This window comes from Physeter macrocephalus, chromosome 1 (assembly GCF_002837175.3).
Source record: "Physeter macrocephalus isolate SW-GA chromosome 1, ASM283717v5, whole genome shotgun sequence".
NCBI lineage: Eukaryota > Metazoa > Chordata > Mammalia > Artiodactyla > Physeteridae > Physeter > Physeter macrocephalus.
Genome location: NC_041214.2, coordinates 48,409,288 through 48,427,178, shown reverse-complemented (window position 1 = coordinate 48,427,178; position 17,891 = coordinate 48,409,288). Strand labels below are relative to the sequence as shown.

Sequence of the window (17,891 nt, the reverse complement as noted above, 5' to 3'; positions counted from 1 at the left end):
ACCGCGTGCTCGGTGTTTAGGGGCTCGGAACGCTTCCAGGTTGGATCAAACAGGCAGCAAGCCTCTGCAGTTTCGCGCATGAGCGCCGCGCCCGCCGGGGTGGAAGAGCCGGGTCTGGGGGCCGCCCGTGGCTCCCCGCAAACCCAAGCCCAGACGGCAGCGCACGTGACGCCCATTCCACGTGGCAGGACTTTCCTCCTCACAAGCTGCAAAATACATGGACTCTGATGAAGCAGTGAAACCCTGTCCTGTTGCCCCTCGCCCTACGAAGTTCAAAGCCGAAACGAGGCATAAACGGACGTCCAGCGGGGAAGGCCTGGGGCTGGGCCAGGCCGCCCCGGAGACAAACCCCGGAGCTCCGGCTTGTCACACTAAAGGCAAACGCCAGCAGCCGCCGCCAAGCGCTGCCCCAGGAAAAATCGCCCTTCGTTTGAAAGGAGGGGGTTTGGTCTGGGAGGTGGAGCACGCGGGCCCCACGAGATGCGTAAAAACAGGCCCAGCCAGGTCGACCCTCCAAAGGAGGGGCGTGGCGGACACAAAGAGCCCGCTGATGGGCAAGGCTGACCCTCCTCGGGGCACGACGCCCCTCCCCCGCCCCCAGGGATGCCGAGGGCCGCCCACTGCCTGCCGGGGCTGCGGAGCACCGGGCCGCGGGTCTGAGCACGGGGCGCAGGGCGCAGCGGCCCGGTCCACTTCTGTCCTTGCGCCTCTGCAGCCGGACCCACTGCTCGGCACGGTCATCAGGGCGCCCGGGCCTCTCTAGGCCCCAGGATCGCCCCTTCTCCCCGCGGCCCCGCCCGCACCAAAGTCTGTGCGCAGGCTGCTCCCTCGCCTTTCACGCTTCTCCGCTGGCCTACAAGCAGGGGACTCTTCTATTCAGGGCTCAGCTCAACGTCACCTCGTCAGGGAGCAGGGAACACGTGTCCTAAAAGCCATTACTTTGTATCAATCACTCCACCCCATTTTTTTCAAAATAGGAAATACACTGGTTTAAAAATTGAGGTACAACGCGCGTGGTGGTTTTAAAACATTCTCTGCTCCTACCCCCTCTGGGGAGCAGAGCTTCAGTCCCCTTCCCTGGAGAGGGGGCTGGACCAGCATTTGACCCACAGGCAGGATGCGGGGCAGTGAGGGCATGTCACCAGGCCACGGGAGGCATGGCCCCCCGTGCCTGCTCTCCCCAATCTCCTGTCCTGGGGACGCTGGCTGACGTGTCACCGGGACGTGCATGTAGCCCCCGGGGAGGTCCATGCGGCCAGGAGCCTTGCCCTCCGGTCAACAGTGGCACCAGCCTGCCAGGCAGGTGTGCTGAGCACGCCCAGAAGCGGCCCATCTAGCCCCAGTCAGGCCTTCAGATGAGGCGGCCTGCAATGTCGCCACGGCAACCTCAGAAAGCCCCTGGCAGACCCACCCGGCTCGTGGCCAGCAGGGACTGTGTAACACTTACTGTTTTAAGTGGCTCAGTTTGGGGCAGCCTGCTACACGGCAATAGGTCACTAACACAACATGCTTGCTGTGGGTCGTGTGCACAGCCTGACGCACACACAGCTGGATGCATTCCCCAAGTGGGTGCCTGCGTGAGCACCACCAGAACACGGCACCCATGGTTCTGGCGTCCACAGGCACCCTTGGCCTTTCCCGATGAACCCTCCTCCCCAAGAGGCACCATTATCTTGACTTCTGTTGCTATCAATTAGTTCCGCCTGAATTTGAACCTTGGGTGAATGGAATCGCAGTCTAGCCTGGCTTCTGTTCCCTCCACGTGGCGGCTGGGAGATTCCCCGTGCTAGCTCGTGGGGCAGGCACCTTTTTCACTGCTGTGTGATATTCCACAACCGACCCCTTGCCCTGCTTTACCTTCTTCATAGCAGCTTTGCTCTCTGAGCTTACCGATCCCCCCTCCCCACCCCAGGAGATGAGCTTCTCGTAGGACACTGCTCTTTATCTGTCCTGCCCCTTGCTGTTTCCTTGGCACCTAAGGCAGGGTGGGCCACACAGCAGGTGATGAATGAATACTTAACCAGTTATTAAGGAAATCCCCTGAAAGGGGCTTACAAAATCCAGGGATTTCTAAATTTTTCAGCAAAGGAGAAACCTCCAGTTGCTCACCGATCTTGTTCTCTTTACTAATTGTGTTTGGCAATTTGGGGGCAGGTCCTGATCTGATTTGACTGTTTATCCTCCAGAGCTTGTGGAAATGTTGATGTGCCATAATAATAACAAACACATACACAGAGCTGTGCCTGGTCATCTTCGCTGGCAGTACGTGTACCTGCAGTGATGACCACATGGGAACAAAGGGTCTCCCCAGGGGACGTGCCACCAGCCTGCCATTCCTGAGAAGGAAACCCATGTTCTGGGAGCACAAGTCTCCTCGCTGTGCGGCTGCTGAGATCACTGCTCAGGAAGCCACTGCTTAAGTGTTACGGGAAGTATGCTGACTTAAATTTAATAATAAATACACTGCTGGAGCCCAGGTTCCTGGCCACTGGCTTGGCCCTGCAGCTCCCCGCCTACCCCCCGTGCCTGAGCAGTTATTTAAGAGTTGGCTGGAGACAAGATGGTGGAGTAGAAGGACCTGCGCTCACCTCCTCTCACGAAAACTCCAAAATCACAACTAACTGCTGAACAACCAGTTACAAACCCATTGACCAAACAGACTGGAAACTACCAAAAACAGGTATCCTAAACTCAGAGACAGAAGAAGCCACAACGAGACAGCAGGAGGGGCACTTTCACGATATAATCAACTCCCATAACTGCTGAGGGGGCGACACACAAACCGGAAAATAATTATTTTGCAGAGGTTCTCCCAGAGGAGTGAGAGTTCTGAGCCCCATGTCAAGCTCCCCAGCCTGGGGGTCTCACATCAGGAGGAGGAGCCCCCAGAGCATCTGGCTTTGAAGGCCAGCGGGGCTTGAGTGCAGGAGCTCCACAGGACTGGGGGAAACAGTGACCCCACTCTTGGAGGGCACACACAAGGCTTCACGTGCACTAGGACCCAGGGCAAAGCAGTGCCTCCATAAGAGCCTGGATCAGACCAACCTGCAGGTTTGGGCGGGTCTCTCGGGGAGGAGGGGGTTGGGTGTGGCTCAATGTGGGGAAAAGGACACTGGTGACAGAGGTACTGGGAATATTCATCAGCGTGAGCTCTCCTGGAGGCCGCCATTTTGGCAGAGACCTGGCCCCACCCAACAGCCTGCAGGCTCCAGTGCTGGGACACCTCAGGCCAAACAACAAGCAAAACAGGAACACAGCCCCACCCATCAGCAGACAGGCTGCCTAAAGTCACTGTGAGCCCACAGACGCCTCTAGACATGCCCCTTGACACGACCCTGCCCACCAGAGGGACAAGACCCAGCCCCACCCACCAGAGTGCAGGCACCAGTCCCTCCCACCAGGAAGCCTGCACAAGCCCCTGGACCAACCTTACCCACCAGGGGGCAGACACTAAAAGCAGGAGGAACTACTATCCTGCAGCCTGAGAAACAGAGACCAAACACAGAAAGTTAGACAAAATGAGATGGCAGAGGAATATGTCCCAGATGAGGGAACAAGATAAAACCCCAGAAGAACAACTAAGTGAAGTAGAGATAGCCAATCTTCCTGAAAAAGAATTCAGAGTAATGATGGAAAAGATGATCCAAGATCTCAGAAAAAAAATGGAGACACAGACTGGTGAGATACAAGAAGTGTTTACAAAGAACCAGAAAATTTTAAAAACAAAGATGAACAGTACAATACTGAAATGAAAAATACACTAAGATGAACCAATAGCAGAATAACTGAAGCAGAAGAATGAATAAGTGACCTGGAAGACAGAATGGTGGAAATCACTGCCGTGGAACAGAATAAAGAAAAAAAAAATGCAAAGAAATGAGGATAGTTTAAGTGACCTCTGGGACAACTTTAAATGTGCCAACATTCACATTATAGGGGTCTCAGAAGGAGAAGAGAGAGAGAAGGGTCTGAAAAAATATTTGAAGAGGTAATACCTGAAAACTTCCCTAACATGAGAAAGGAAACACTCACACAAGTCCAAGAAGCACAGAGAGTCCCAGGGAGGATGAACCCAAGGAGGAACACACCGAGACACATACTAATCAAACTGACAAAAATTAAAGACAAAGAGAAAATATTAAAAGCAACAAATAACATACAAGGGAATCCCTAAAAGGTTATCACAAGGGAATCCCTACAAGGTTATCACCTGACTTTCCAGCAGAAACTGTGCAGGGCACAAAGGGGGCAGGGGGCCATGATATATTTAAAGTGATGAAAGGAAAAAACCTACAATCAAGAATACGTCACCCAGCAAGGCTCTCATTCAGATTTGATGGAGAAGTCAAAAGCTTTACAGACAGGCAAAAGCTAAGAGAACTCAGCACCACCAGACCAGCACTGCAACAAATGCTGAAGGAACTTCTCTAGGTGGAAAAGACCACAACTAGAAACAAGAAAATTATGAATGGAAAAGCTCACCTTTGTAAAGACAAACATAGAGTAAAGGTAGGAAATCATGCACACACAAATATGATATCAAAACCAGCAATCGTGAGAAGAGGAGAGCACAAATGCAGGATATTGGAAATGCACTGAAATGAAAAGACCAGCAACATAAAACAATCTTGTTTATATATAGACTGCTACATTAAAACCTCATGGGGCTTCCCTGGTGGCGCAGTGGTTAAGAATCCGCCTGCCAATGCAGGGGACACGGGTTCGAGTCCTGATCTGGGAAGATCCCACATGCCACAGAGCAACTAAGCCCGTGCGCCACAACTACTGAGCCTGTGCTCTAGAGCCTGTGAGCCACAAATACTGAGCCTGAGTGCCACAACTACCGAGCCTGAGTGCCACAACTACTCAAGCCCGCGCGCCTAGAGCTTGTACTCTGCAACAAGAGAAACCACTGCAATGAGAAGCCCGTGCACCAAAGTGAAGAGTAGCCCCCTATTCCCACAACTAGAGAAAGCCCGTGCACGGCAACGAAGACCCAGTGCAGCCAAAAATAAATAAATAAATATTTAAAAAAACAAAAACAAAAAACCTCATGGTAACTGCAAACCGAAAATCTACAATAGATACACACACACAAAAGAAAAACGAATCCAAACACAACACTAAATTTAGTCATCAAATCACAAGAGAACAAAGAAGAAGAAAAAAAGATGTACAAAAACAAATCCAAAACAAGTGACAAAGTAGCAAAAAGAACATACATATTGTTAATTACCTTAAACATAAATGGATTAAATGTTCCCACCAAAAGACACAGACTGGCTGAATGGTTACAAAAATAAGACCCATATATATGCTGTCTACAAAAGGCCCACTTCAGATCTAGGGACACATACAGACTGTAAGTGAGGAAATGGAAAAAGGTATTCCATGAAAATGGAAATCAAAAGAAAGCTGGAGTAGCAATACTCGTATCAGATAAAACAGACTTTAAAATAAAGACTGTTACGAGAGGGACTTTCCTGGTGGTGCAGTGGTTAAGAGTCCGCCTGGTGATGCACGGGACACGGGTTCGAGCCCTGGTCTGGGAAGATCCCACATGCCATGGAGCAACTAATCCTGTGCGCCACAACTACTGAGCCTGCACTCTAGACCCCTCGAGCCACAACTACTAACCCACCTGCTGCAACTACTGAAGCCTGTGCGCCTAAGGCCTGTGCTCTGCAACAAGACAAAGCCACCACAATGAGAAGCCTGCACACCACAACGAAGAGTAGCCCCTACCCGCCACAAGTAGAGAAAGCCTGTGCGCAACAAAGACCCAATGCAGCCAAAAATAAATAAAATAAATTTATATAAAAGAAAGAATGTTACAAGAGACAAAAAAGGACACTACGTAATGATCAAGGGATCAATCCAAAGAGACGATATAACAATTGTAAATATATATGCACCAAACATAAGAGCACCTCAATATATAAGGCTAACAGCCATAAAGGGAGAAATTGACAGTAACACAATAATAGTGGGAGACCTTAACACCCCAGTTTTAGCAATGGACAGATCATCTAGACAGAAAAGCAATAAGGAAATACAGGCCTTAAATGACACATTAGACCAGATGGACTTAATTGATATTTAGAGAGCATTCCATCCAAAAGCAGCAGAATACACATTTTTCTCATGTGCTTATGGAACATTCTCCAGGACTGACCACACGCTGGACCACAAAGCAAGCCTCGGTGAATTTAAGATAACTGAAATTGTATAAAGCATCTTTTCCGAGCACAATGCTATGAGATTAGAAATCAACTCCAAGAAAAAAAACTGTAAAAAACACAAACACATGGAGACTAAACAATATGCTATTAAACAACCAATGGATCACTGAAGAAATGAAAGAGAAAATCAAAAATGTCTAGAGACAAATGAAAACAAAAGCACAACAATCCAAAACCTATGGGATGCAACAAAAGCAGTTCTAAGAGGGAATTTTACAGCAATACAATCTTACCTCAGGAAATAAAAATTTCAAATAAAAACTTAACCCTATACCTAAAGCAATAAGAGCAAATAAAGAACAAACAAAACCCAAAGTTAGTAGATGGAAAGAAATCATAAAGATCAGAGCAGAAATAAATGAAATAGAGATGAAGAAAACAACAGAAAAGATCAATGAAGCTAAAAGCTGGTTATCTGAAAAGATAAACAAAATTGATAAACCTTTAGCCAGTCTTATCAAAAAGGGAGAGGGTTCAAATCAATAAAATTAGAAATGAAAAAGGAGAAGTCACAATGGACACCACAGAAATACAAAGGATCACAAGAGACTACTGCAAGCCAACTGTATGCCAATAAAGTGGACAACCTGGAAGAAATGGACAAATTCTTAGAAAGGTTCAATCTCCCAAGACTGAACCAGGAAGAAATAGAAAATACGAACAGACCAATCAAAAGTACTGAAATTGAAACTGTGATTAAAAAACTCCCAACAAACAAAAGTCCAGGACCAGATGGCTGCATAGTGAATTCTACCAAACATTCAGAGCAGAGTTAACACCTACCCTTCTGAAACTGTTCCAGAAAATTGAAGAGGAAGGAACACTCCCCAACTCATTCTTTGAGGCCACCATCACCCTGATACCAAAACCAGACAAAGATATCACCAAAAGAAGAAAATTACAGGCCAGCATCACTGATAGACATAGATGCAAAAATCCTCAACAAGGGCTTCCCTGGTGGCACAGTGGTTGAGAGTCCGCCTGCCAATGCAGGGGATATGGGTTCATGCCCTGGTCCAGGAAGATCCCACATGCCACAGAGCGATGCCCGTGAGCCATGGCCGCTGAGCCTGAGCGTCCGGAGCCTGTGCTCCACAACGGGAGAGGCCACAACAGTGAGAGGCCCGCGTACCGCAAAAAAAAAAAAAAATCCTCAACAAAATACTAGCAAACCATACACCATGATCAAGTGGGATTTATCCCAAGGATGCAAGGATTCTTCAATATCGGCAAATCAATCAGTGTGATACACCATAAAAACAAACTGAAGAATAAAATCCATACGATCATCTTAACAGATTCAGAAAAAGCTTTTTGACAAAATTCAACACCCATTTATAATAAAAACTCTCCAGAAAGTGGGCAGAGAGGGAGCCTACCTCAACATAATAAAGGCCATATATGACAAAACCACAGCAAACATCACTCTCAGTGGTGAAAAGTGGACAGCATTTCCTCTAAGATCAGGAACAAGACAAGGCTGTCCACTCTCACCACTTTTATTCAACACAGTTTTGGAAGTCCTAGCCATGGTTATCAGAGAAGAAAAAGAAATAAAAGGAATCCATATTGGAAAAGAAAGTTAAACTGTCACTGTTTGCTGATGACATGATACTATACATAAAAAATCCTAAAGAGGTTACCAGAAAACTCCTAGAGCCCCATCAATGAATCTGGTAAAGTTGCAGGATATAAAATTAATACACAGAAATCTCTTGCATTTCTTAAGAATGGAAGATCAGAAAGAGAAATTAAGGAAACAATCCCACTTATCATTGCAATAAAAAAGAATAAAATACCTAGGAATAAACCTACCTAAGGAGGCAAAAGACCTGTACCCTGAAAACTATAAGACACAGATGAACAAAACTGAAGATGACACAAACAGGTGGAAAGATACACCATGTTCTTGGATTGGAAGAATCAATATTGTCAAAATGAATATACTACCCAAGGCAATCTACAGATTCAACCCAATCCCTATTAAATTACCAATGGCATGTTTCACAGAACTAGAACAACAACAAAAAAATTCTTAAAATTTGTATGGAAACACATAAGACCCCGAATGGCCAAAGCAATCCTGAGAAAGAAAAATGGAGCTGGAAGAATCAGGCTCCCTGTCCTCAGACTGTACTACAAAGCTACAGTAATCAAGACAATATGGTAATGGCACAAAAACAGCCATATAGATCAATGGAACAGGATAGAAAGCACAGAAATCAACCCATGCTCCTATGGTCAATTAATCTATGACAAAGGAGGCGAGAATATACAATGGAGAAAAGACAGCCTCTTCAATACGTGGTGCTGGGAAAACTGGACAGCTACATGTAAAAGAATGAAATTAGAACACTCCCTAACACCCTACACAAAAGTAAACTCAAAATGGATTAAAGACCTAAATGTAAGACCAGATACTATATAACTCTTAGAGGAAAACATAGGAAGAACACGCCTGGACATAAATCACAGCAATATCTTTTTGGATCCACTTCCTAGTGTAATGAAAATAAAAACAAAAATAAACAAATGGGACCTAACTAAATTTAAAAGCTTTTGCACAGCAAAGGAAACCATAAACAAAACAAAAAAAAATCATTTTCTCCCACAGAATGGGAGAAAATATTTGCAATCAAAGTGAGCGACAAGGGGTTAATCTGCAAAATATACAAACAGCGCATGCAGCTCAATATCAAAAAAACAACAACAGAGTAAAAAAATGAGAAAACCTAAATAGATATTTCTTCAAAAAGACATACAGATGGCCAAAAAGCACATGAAAAGATGCTCAACATCGCTATTTATTAGAGAAATGCACATCAAATTACAATGAGGTATCACCTCACACCAGTCAGAATGGCCATCATCAAAAAGTCTACAAACAATAAATGCTGGAGAGGGTGTGGAGAAAAGGGAACCCTCTTGCACTGTTGGTGGGAATGTAAACTGATACAGCCACTATGGAGAACAGTATGGAGGTTCCTTAAAAAACTAAAAATAGAGCTGTCATATGATCCAGCAACCCCACTCCTAGGTATATATCCTCAGAAAACTATTGTTCAAAAAGATGCATGTGCCCCTATGTTCATAGCAGCACCCTTTACGATAGCCAACACACGGAAACAACCTAAATGTCCATCGACAGAGAAATGGAAAAAGAAGATGTGGTACATACATACAATGGAATATTACTCAGCAGAAAAAGGAAATAATGCCATTTGCAGCAACATGATGCACCTAGAGATTATAGACTATACTTACTAAATGAAGCAAGTCACACAGAGAAAGACAAATATCATATGTTATCACTTATATGTGGAATCTAAAAAAAATGATACAAATGAACCTATTTACAAAACAGAAACAAGACTCACAGACTTCGAAAACAAACTTATGGTTACCAAAGGGGAAAGGTGGGGGAAAGGATAAATTAGTAGGAGTTTGGGATTAACATATACACACTACTATATATAAAATAGATAATCAACAAGGACCTACTGTATAGCACAGGGAACTCTACTCAGTATTCTGTAATAACCTATATGGGAAAAGCATCTGAGAAAGAGTGGATATATGTATATGTATAACTGACTCACTTTGCTGTACACCTGAAACTAACACATGGTAAATCAACTGTACTCCAATAAAAAAAAAATTTAATAATATATTTTAGTTAACCTAACAGATCCAACCTACTGTTTTAAGAACACAAAGAATCATCACGGAGATATTTCGTATTATTAAACACGAAGTCTGAAACCGTGTACTTCCTTTAACACCACAGCGCTCAGACTGGCTGCACTCCAGCACAGCTCCAGACAGCGGCGTGTGGGCGTCTGTGTACACACCTACACGTGCAGACATGCGTGTCCATGAACGTGCACAGAGACACTCTGGGCTTAGCGGCGATGGTGGTGGTGGTGAGGAGGATGACGGCTATGGTAAAGGAGCTCTTCCTAAGTGCCAGGTACTGAGCCAAGTGCTTCCCGTGCACTAACCCCATCCGTTGTCCCTCACTGGGGAGGGGCTACCGTCACCCACTTCAGCGGGGCTGCTCGGAGGGGCAGAGCCAGGGTGTGAGCCCGGGAGTCCAGTCCCAGCACTCCCACCTCGCAGGGACCGCTCAGCACCCCGAGGCTGGCAGGCTGTGGCTTTTCTCACAGGGACCCTGGAACCTGCAACGGCACAGGCGGCTGGGCCTCCGAGAGCAGAGCTGGTCCCTCTCAGGCCGGGGTCCTGTCTCCATTGAGTCCCTGGGAGGACAGGTTCATGCAGGAACAGCCCTCCCTGGCAGGGCCCCAGAGCCACAGATGGTGCTGGAAGCCAGGCAGGGCAATCACCGCTGTGTGGCCAGGAGCGAGGCGCGGGTGGATGGCGGAGGGGAGGGCAGGTGGACCCCTCGGGACTGTCAACCAGACCTGTTCCCGCCCAGGCCTCCTCGGCCTGTCCTGCAGGAGACACAGCACAGGCGCTGGTGGCCACGGGGGCAGTACGCGGCCAGGCCTGGTGCCCCGGGACTCTCCTTCCTAGGGGCTGAGAACAGCTGCAGCCCGCGTGTGCCCATCCTTACGCCTCGCGGGCCCACTCCTGCCACACGCCCATGGCTTCGCTGAGAAGCCGCCTCTACCGTCAGCCAGTTGATATCCTCACTCAAGACATGCTCTTTGACGCGCATTTTTCAGGATCTTGTGCCTCTGCTGCAAATTTTTGGACATGAACTTGTCTGGGGCCAAATAAGTATTCCTCTGCCTGTCTCATCTGACTGGAGATCCTGCCCTGCCCCCGCAAGGGCTTCTCCCCTCTGTACGCCAACCCCACACTGCACCCCAAGAGGCCAGTGGGAGCAGTGGAAAGGTCTCCCGACTCCCGGCCCAGAGCCTGGACTCTGTCCTGCGTGCCCTGCCGACCCCGTCACTGCTCTCACCGCCGAGTCTCCCACCTGATCCACGCTCCACCAGGGCCGCGTGAGCCCGCAGAAGGGCCTCCCCTGGTCGACTCGCATTCCTATCTTACACACGAGAACACTGAGGCCAGGAGGGGTCACGGAAAGCGGCTCCTGTCCTTCCCAAGTCCCCCAAGGGCAAAGGGAGGAGAGCTGCCGGGTTCCGAGTCAGCGTGAGACGCGGGGAGACGCTGCTGGGGCCCGGGTGGGGCCCTGATCCCTGAGCACCTGCCGCTGTGGCAACAAGGCCCTCCCCACCCCGAGGACCTCAGAGCATCCTCTCAACCGTCCTTTCCCGAAAGGCGGCAGAGGAGGGAATCACAAACGGCCGCCACCTGGCAACCAGACAAAAGGAGGACCGAGAAGCAGGCACAGGCCAGAGCATCGGGAGGTCCCAGGCCCCGCGGTGGCCACGCGGCACAGAGTCAGGACCCCATGGTCGCGGTGCCGCTGCGTGGCAGCGTCCAGTGGCTCAGGTGAAACTGGGCTGAGCGCCTCGCGCTCGGCACTCGTGAGGACACACCAGTGCCCCGTTGTTCACTGCTCCCAGAACTCATCCCTACTTCGTGACCCACAGGCAAGCTGCCCCTCACCCTGGGGGCCGGGCGGGCTCTGTCCCCACGCCCAGCCCCCACTTGTGCTTCTAGGGCCTCAGAGCTGCAATGCCTCTCATGCCACTGGCGTGCGACCCAGCACTCAGGTGACTCACCTGGTCTGCAGCTCCTCCTGCAAATGGGCTGGGTCTCCACCCCCGGCCCACTCTGTCACGTGCGGCTCAGATGAGCTGAGGTTTACAAACTCGACAGCGTGTTGGTATGTGACAGATTTTGTTTTTCTGGTTTTTTCTTTTGGCTGTGTGGCTTGCAGGATCTTAGCTCCCCGAGCAGGGATGGAACCCATGCCCCTTGCAGGGGAAGCACAGAGTCCTAACCACTGGACCACCAGGGAAGTCTTGGTAATGTGACAAATTAATGCTGCTCTGATGTTTCATTTTTTCTGAATGTTCCTAGGTCCATCCAAGACCCTCTGATTTCATGAGAAGAAAAGTAGCATAGATACTCTCGTGACCCCCGGCCCCTGTAGGTTACAGAGTAACCGTTACCACTCCTCCTAATATCCGGCTCCCAGTGAAAAGACACACAAACATTCGACCTTCCTGCACAACTGCCCCATCCTGAGCCCCCTCTCCTCCAGAGAGGGACTGTGGGAGGCGTGTGTGCATGTCTCTAATTACAGTTACTGTATTTGCTTTGCAGAACTGTTTATACCCAAAGCTATGAAACACGTAATAAAAAGAAAAACCTACTCTTTTAAAGCACCTCAAAAGCTCATCTTACCTTCCCTACGTTCTGACGCATCCCTGGGGTCTGCCCCCCACCTCCTCCAGAGGCCCAGGACACACTTTCCCAGGTGGGACACGCCCCTGCCACCTCTAGTGCTTCCCTGCCCGACGACACCGGCACTGGGGCCGAGGCCTGCAGAGGCCAGGCTGGGACGGGCCTCACCCCTCCAGGGCCCTGGAGCCACAGTGTGGCACTGAAGGGCTCTGGGGCCCTTTCCCAGGCCACGCAGAGGGGAGCCCACACTGCGGAGAGAATACGAAGCTCCTGTCCAGCTCCGGGGAAGCCTCTGGCCATCGGGCAGCAGAAGGAGAGGCTAGGGATCCAGAGAGCCTCACCCCCTCCTCCCTGCCCACCCCGATGGCGGGCTCAGGCCACATACCAGGATGTCCAAACAGGCCGCCTTCAGCAGGGTGATTTGGTCTGCGATGGTCAAGCCGGTGAAGCCTGGCAGACGTTTAGCAAACTCCACGATCTTAATAATGCACTTGGTAGCCAGTTCACTGAATTTGTCCCAGAGGCCCAGATCCAGTCGGACTCGATGGTCAGCACTGGAATTCTACGAAGGAGAGAAAACACCGTCAGGGGGAGCTGTGGGAAGCCAAGCGGAAGGCAGGGAACCGAACACGTTTCCCATCAAACGCGCTGACAGTTCACTCTTCACAGGGAGCCTCCGGAAGGTGGGGGAGAGTTGACCTTTTAGCTTAGCGTCATTTTAAAAAAATGCTCAAAATCTTATTCCTGTACCACTGGATAATCAACGAACAGATGTGAGAATCTCTCTTCATCAATCCCTCCAGCTAGTAAATGAAGTAAATGGTAGGAGGAGGAGCCACCACTTTGTAACCTCGGTGGACTAGTGGCTCTACCCAACTCAGGAAAGCCGAGATGAACCGTGGGAAGAGAGGCCCTTCCTGACATGTTGGATCCAGCCACGCCTGATCCACACCAGGATTTTATTTTTTAGTCTAAGTCGGTTTGAGTTTGGTTTCTATCACCTGCAACAGGAAGAATTCTAACTAACATTCAGTTATAGCCTGACATGGTTTAGGTGTGAGAGCTTCACGTTCTCCACCCGAAGAACGGTCACGACGTAGAGAAGGGGGCCCACTCCACGGCCACCAACGCCTCCCGCCTGGATTACTGCCACAGCTCCTCACGGGTCTCCCTCACTCTACCCTGACCTCCGCAGGGTCTGTTCTTTTACCAGAGCAATAAAGGGACCTTTAAATACACAAGTCACAGCAGGTCGCTGTGCTGCCCCAAATCTGCGGTGATCTCTCACCTCGCTCAGACGGAAAGGCAAAGTCCTCTCCACGGCCTGCAAGGCCAGCCCGCTCTCTCGCGTCTCCCCCGGCCCTCAGGGCCCTGCTGTCCCCGGACCAGGGGGCGCGCCCATCACCCCGGCCTGCTCTGCTCACAGACACACCCCTCATTCCTTCCTGGCTGGGCAACCTTGAGCCCCCGCCCGACTACTCTGTGGACTCCATACCCGCTCTGCGGTCCCAGCCCCCAGCCCCCGACGCACACTCTCGTTTACTTCCTGCCTCACTGTCACTGCCGCATCCTCAGTGTCCAGAACAGCGCCCGGTACACAGCAGGGGCTCAAAACGTTTGTTGACTGAATGAGTGAGTGAATGAGGCTTCCACGAGTCCACGCTCGTGTAGGATGTCTCAGGGCAACCACCACGCAAGGACGAGGCTGCCCTGGGCCGCAGCCTCTGGAGGCCCCGGGGGGCACCAGACGTGCAGCGACTGGCAAGGTCGAGGCCGGCGCTTGGGCCCCTGACACCCGGGGACACATCCAGGGAGTCTACAAAATGAGCTGTGTTTTTAAGGTTGGCAGGGAAGCTGGAAAGGGAAGTTTGCATACGGGGTGGCACAGAGGCTCTAAAACAGGTGGAGGCTGGCCGCCCCCATGGCGCTCCTGCGGGAAGGGCCAGCGTCCTGCCCGTCACTTCACCCCATCCGTCCCCAAGGACCTGGGGACACGGCGCACCCGGAGGAGCTTGAGCCCAAGCGTGTGGCCACTGGGTCTGTAATTCAACGTAATCATCGGCTCACCTGGTTTGTGGGAAGATGACGTGGGAGGGGAGGGGCACAGAGGTGAGCGGACAGCAGGAAGTCATCTCACCGCAGCGCCCATCCACTGCCCGGACCAGCATGTGTGAACGGAGCCTCCATCAGCCTCGTATGAGGAGACTTCATCACGCACCGGGCCCGCCATCCTTCTATTAAAAGTAATGCACAGCTGTCTTAACGGCATGTGAATCTAACTCACCACCACACAAACTGAAGGGAAGAGGCAATTGAGAAAACGCAGAAAAACCTGGCGTCTTATCGTTCCGGTTGCTGGACTCACACGGCATGAGCTTTACAATGGCTTACACGCTATCCTCCAGCGCAGACAGTGCTGAGCCCGGCCCGTCTGAGGGGAGTGAAGGCGGTTAGGGGGGCCCTGGGTGGGGGCCGATCCCAAAACCAGGGGAGGGGGAGAAAGGGAAAGGCCCGGGCTGGGAGGGGCCTCGCCGGCAGCTCAGGGGAGCGGAACCACAGCAGGGGGCAGAGGCAGCCGCTGCCCCCCGGCCCCCCTGAGCAGCGGCGAAGCCCAACCCCACCATGAGATCCAGTTAAAGGGCCATTTTGGTCAAGCAAACGGACCCCTTCCCGCTGCCGTGCACTTCTCTGCTGCTTCTCTGACTGGCGGTACTTTCAGAATGAGGCCCATAAATGGAGGTGGAATCGCGGTGTCTTTAAGCCCGTGTGTGGCAGCTGCAGGCACTACAGTGCTTCAGCCAGGGCTGCCTGTCCTCCTTCTCAGCCAAGGAGGAAACACAGAAAAGTCTTAAAAGGAACGAGGAGCTAAGGTTCCCAGGGGTGGTTGGAACACCCGGGGGCCCGGGTCCAGAGTCTCTGCCCACCGCCCGTCCTGAGAAGCTGATGTCCTTCCAAGCTCCGGCTGTAGATGCTCGCGGCATCCAGGGCCCACTTCTCCACGGGGCAGGCTTCTCATGGAACAAGCCCCCCTCCGGGGCTCACCGGGAGCCAGGCCCTGTTCTAAGTGCTTTATGATGAACGTCCTCTAGTTCTCAGGACACCCCCACCTGGCAGCTGCGTCACTGCCCACCGACCAGCGCAGAGGCAGCTCGTGCTGCGGCCCTGGGCCCACCCGCTCGGGGCACCGCACAGCCTGAACTTTGTCTCCAGAAGCCTGTCCCCTGGCGAGAAACCCCCGAGGCTGAAAGATGCTCGGCATCGCCAGGATGAGGACGTGATGCGCGGGCCGGCATCCGCGGTCCACAGACACACGCCAACTACCAGCTGGGCATGTCCATCCGCAGGAGGACGACACACACGCCATGTGGTACTGAGACCCGGACGCCTCTAACCATGTGGCAACCGCCCTGCCACTGAGTGGGGAGAGACGGGGACGGGGCAGGGGGCGGGGCTCTGAGGGCCCCCAAGTGTTTCCTGGACGTCTGGCTAGAAGCGAGGGAGACGGTGCAGGACTTCCCTGAAGCTAATGTTTCAGGGGTGCTCCTGGGCCCCGCCCCTCCGTCTAGTATGCCTAGGCCGGGACAGGAGCTGGAGGGGCCCCTCTGGACAGCCGGGTGGTCTCAGAATGCAGGGGCCTTGCTGGAGGGCAGGGTGTGGCCTGGGGGCACCAGCTGCAAGATGGAGGGTGTTCCAGCGTTCCACATGCTAGACTCGGGGTGGCTTCGTGATCCTGTGGGTGGGCATTCTCCTGGTGGATTAAGGGCTCCTCACATCTCCACAGCCCCACCTCCCGAGCCCTCGGAGGGCAGCCCGTGTCCCGCAGGGCCTGCGAGGAGGTGAAGAGCCGCACACGGCGGGACGCGGGAGCAGACAGCGCGGGCTGGGCCGGGCCCCCGGGAGACTGCCTTGCTGTCCCAGCCACACTTATGCTGCCAGGACTGGGCATGTGGCTCCAAACAGTGACAAAGCATTCACGCAGAGTCAGGAGGAGGAGACCTTTCTGTTCTGTATGTCTCTGGGCCAGAAACAGTACAAGGCGCGCCGGTATGCTTCCCTCATCTACACTCCCCGGCAGCCCCACGAGGGAGTCACAGCTCCGACTCCCGTTACACAGATGAGGAGCCGGGCTCCAACGACGACTCCAAGGTCACGGAGCTCCCAAGCAGCACAGGCAAGATGTGAACCTGGGCCTAGGAAGCCCTAAAGCCTGGATGCCAGGGTCACGGTCGCTGAAGAAGCAAACACCCCCAGAGCTGGGCTTTGTACTCTTTGGGGAGTGCATCGTCCACAGCCCCACCCTGGTCCCCAGAGTCCCCCTTGCCCCCTTGCTTTTCAGGAAAGTCACTGGTCAGAAGCCTCGCCAAGGAGCCCGGCGCTGAGCCTGCAGGTGAGCACCCTGTCCAGGCCCAGGTGTGGACGGTGGGTGCTAGCTTCCTGCCCTCCCCTCCCGTTCCTGGGTCCTGACCAGGGTCCCAAATCGACCCTAATCAGGAAGAAAAAGGAGCTACTTTCAAGGATCTGTAGGCAGGCAGCTAGCTGCCTTTCTAATTCCTCCCTGCCCACTTATTCCAAAGCCACCTGACAGGGATGCCAGCCGGGCAAAGGCACCGAAGTCCCCTCGCAGTGGAAGCAGCTGCCCGTCGACAAGCTCCTTATGGAAAGCGGCTCGCGCCATGGCCAAGTGCCTGCAAAGGATGCGTCATGGCTGCTGCTCTTTATTTACACCTGCGCCTACTTCCCGAAAGGACTGCAAGTTGCTCACAATAAAACCAGAGCTAGATCTGTGCGCTGAGAGGAGGGCTGGAGGGAGCAGCAGCGCCTGCAGGGCGTCAGGCCGCCCCGGGGTTAGGGACCGTCCCCTGGAGATGGGGCGTGCACGGCCACTTTCCCTGCTGGATCCAAAGAGGCGCAGAAAGTCCCTGCAAAGTGCTCAGGACTAAGGGCCCTCACTGGGGACCGAGGGGGCAGGGAGCGGCGCTGGTGGCTCTCAGGGAAGCCCCTGCCTGGGGCTGGGAGCAGACCCTGAGACTAGGATTCCAACGCGAGCAGCTTATGTGGGCAAAGATCCGGGGAAACACTGGGAGAGGAGTGGGGAAGGCCCCGGGCACCACCGGGGCTCCACCTTGTTGGGGAGCTTTGGGAGCCGTCAGGCCGGGGCTGCTCGCAGGAGTGTCGACCCCGCCCCCCTCCGCCCCCGTGTGAAGCGCGCTGCCCCACAGGCGCAAAAAGCCTCGAGCAGCGTCGTGGGGCTGCAGATTGAGCCACGGGGATGCGGGATGCCGGCAGGGCCCTGACAGAGGCAGGGCAGTGGCTGCACTGGCCTCGAAGCAGGTGAAAGCAGACCTCGGGCACAAAGAGAATCCAGAA

General features: G+C 52.3%; 1 protein-coding gene across 3 annotated transcripts in view; it reads right to left on the bottom strand.

Annotated features, from left to right (window-relative positions):
* RARB (retinoic acid receptor beta) overlaps positions 1–17,891 on the bottom strand; it is a 188,676-nt gene that overhangs the window by 6,475 nt on the left and 164,310 nt on the right. For all 3 annotated transcript variants that reach the window (XM_028490331.2, XM_007114403.2, XM_028490329.2), the window contains exon 5: positions 12,910–13,086. In XM_028490331.2, coding sequence (XP_028346132.1) covers positions 12,910–13,086 — 177 coding nt within the window. The remainder of the gene's footprint in view (positions 1–12,909; positions 13,087–17,891) is intronic.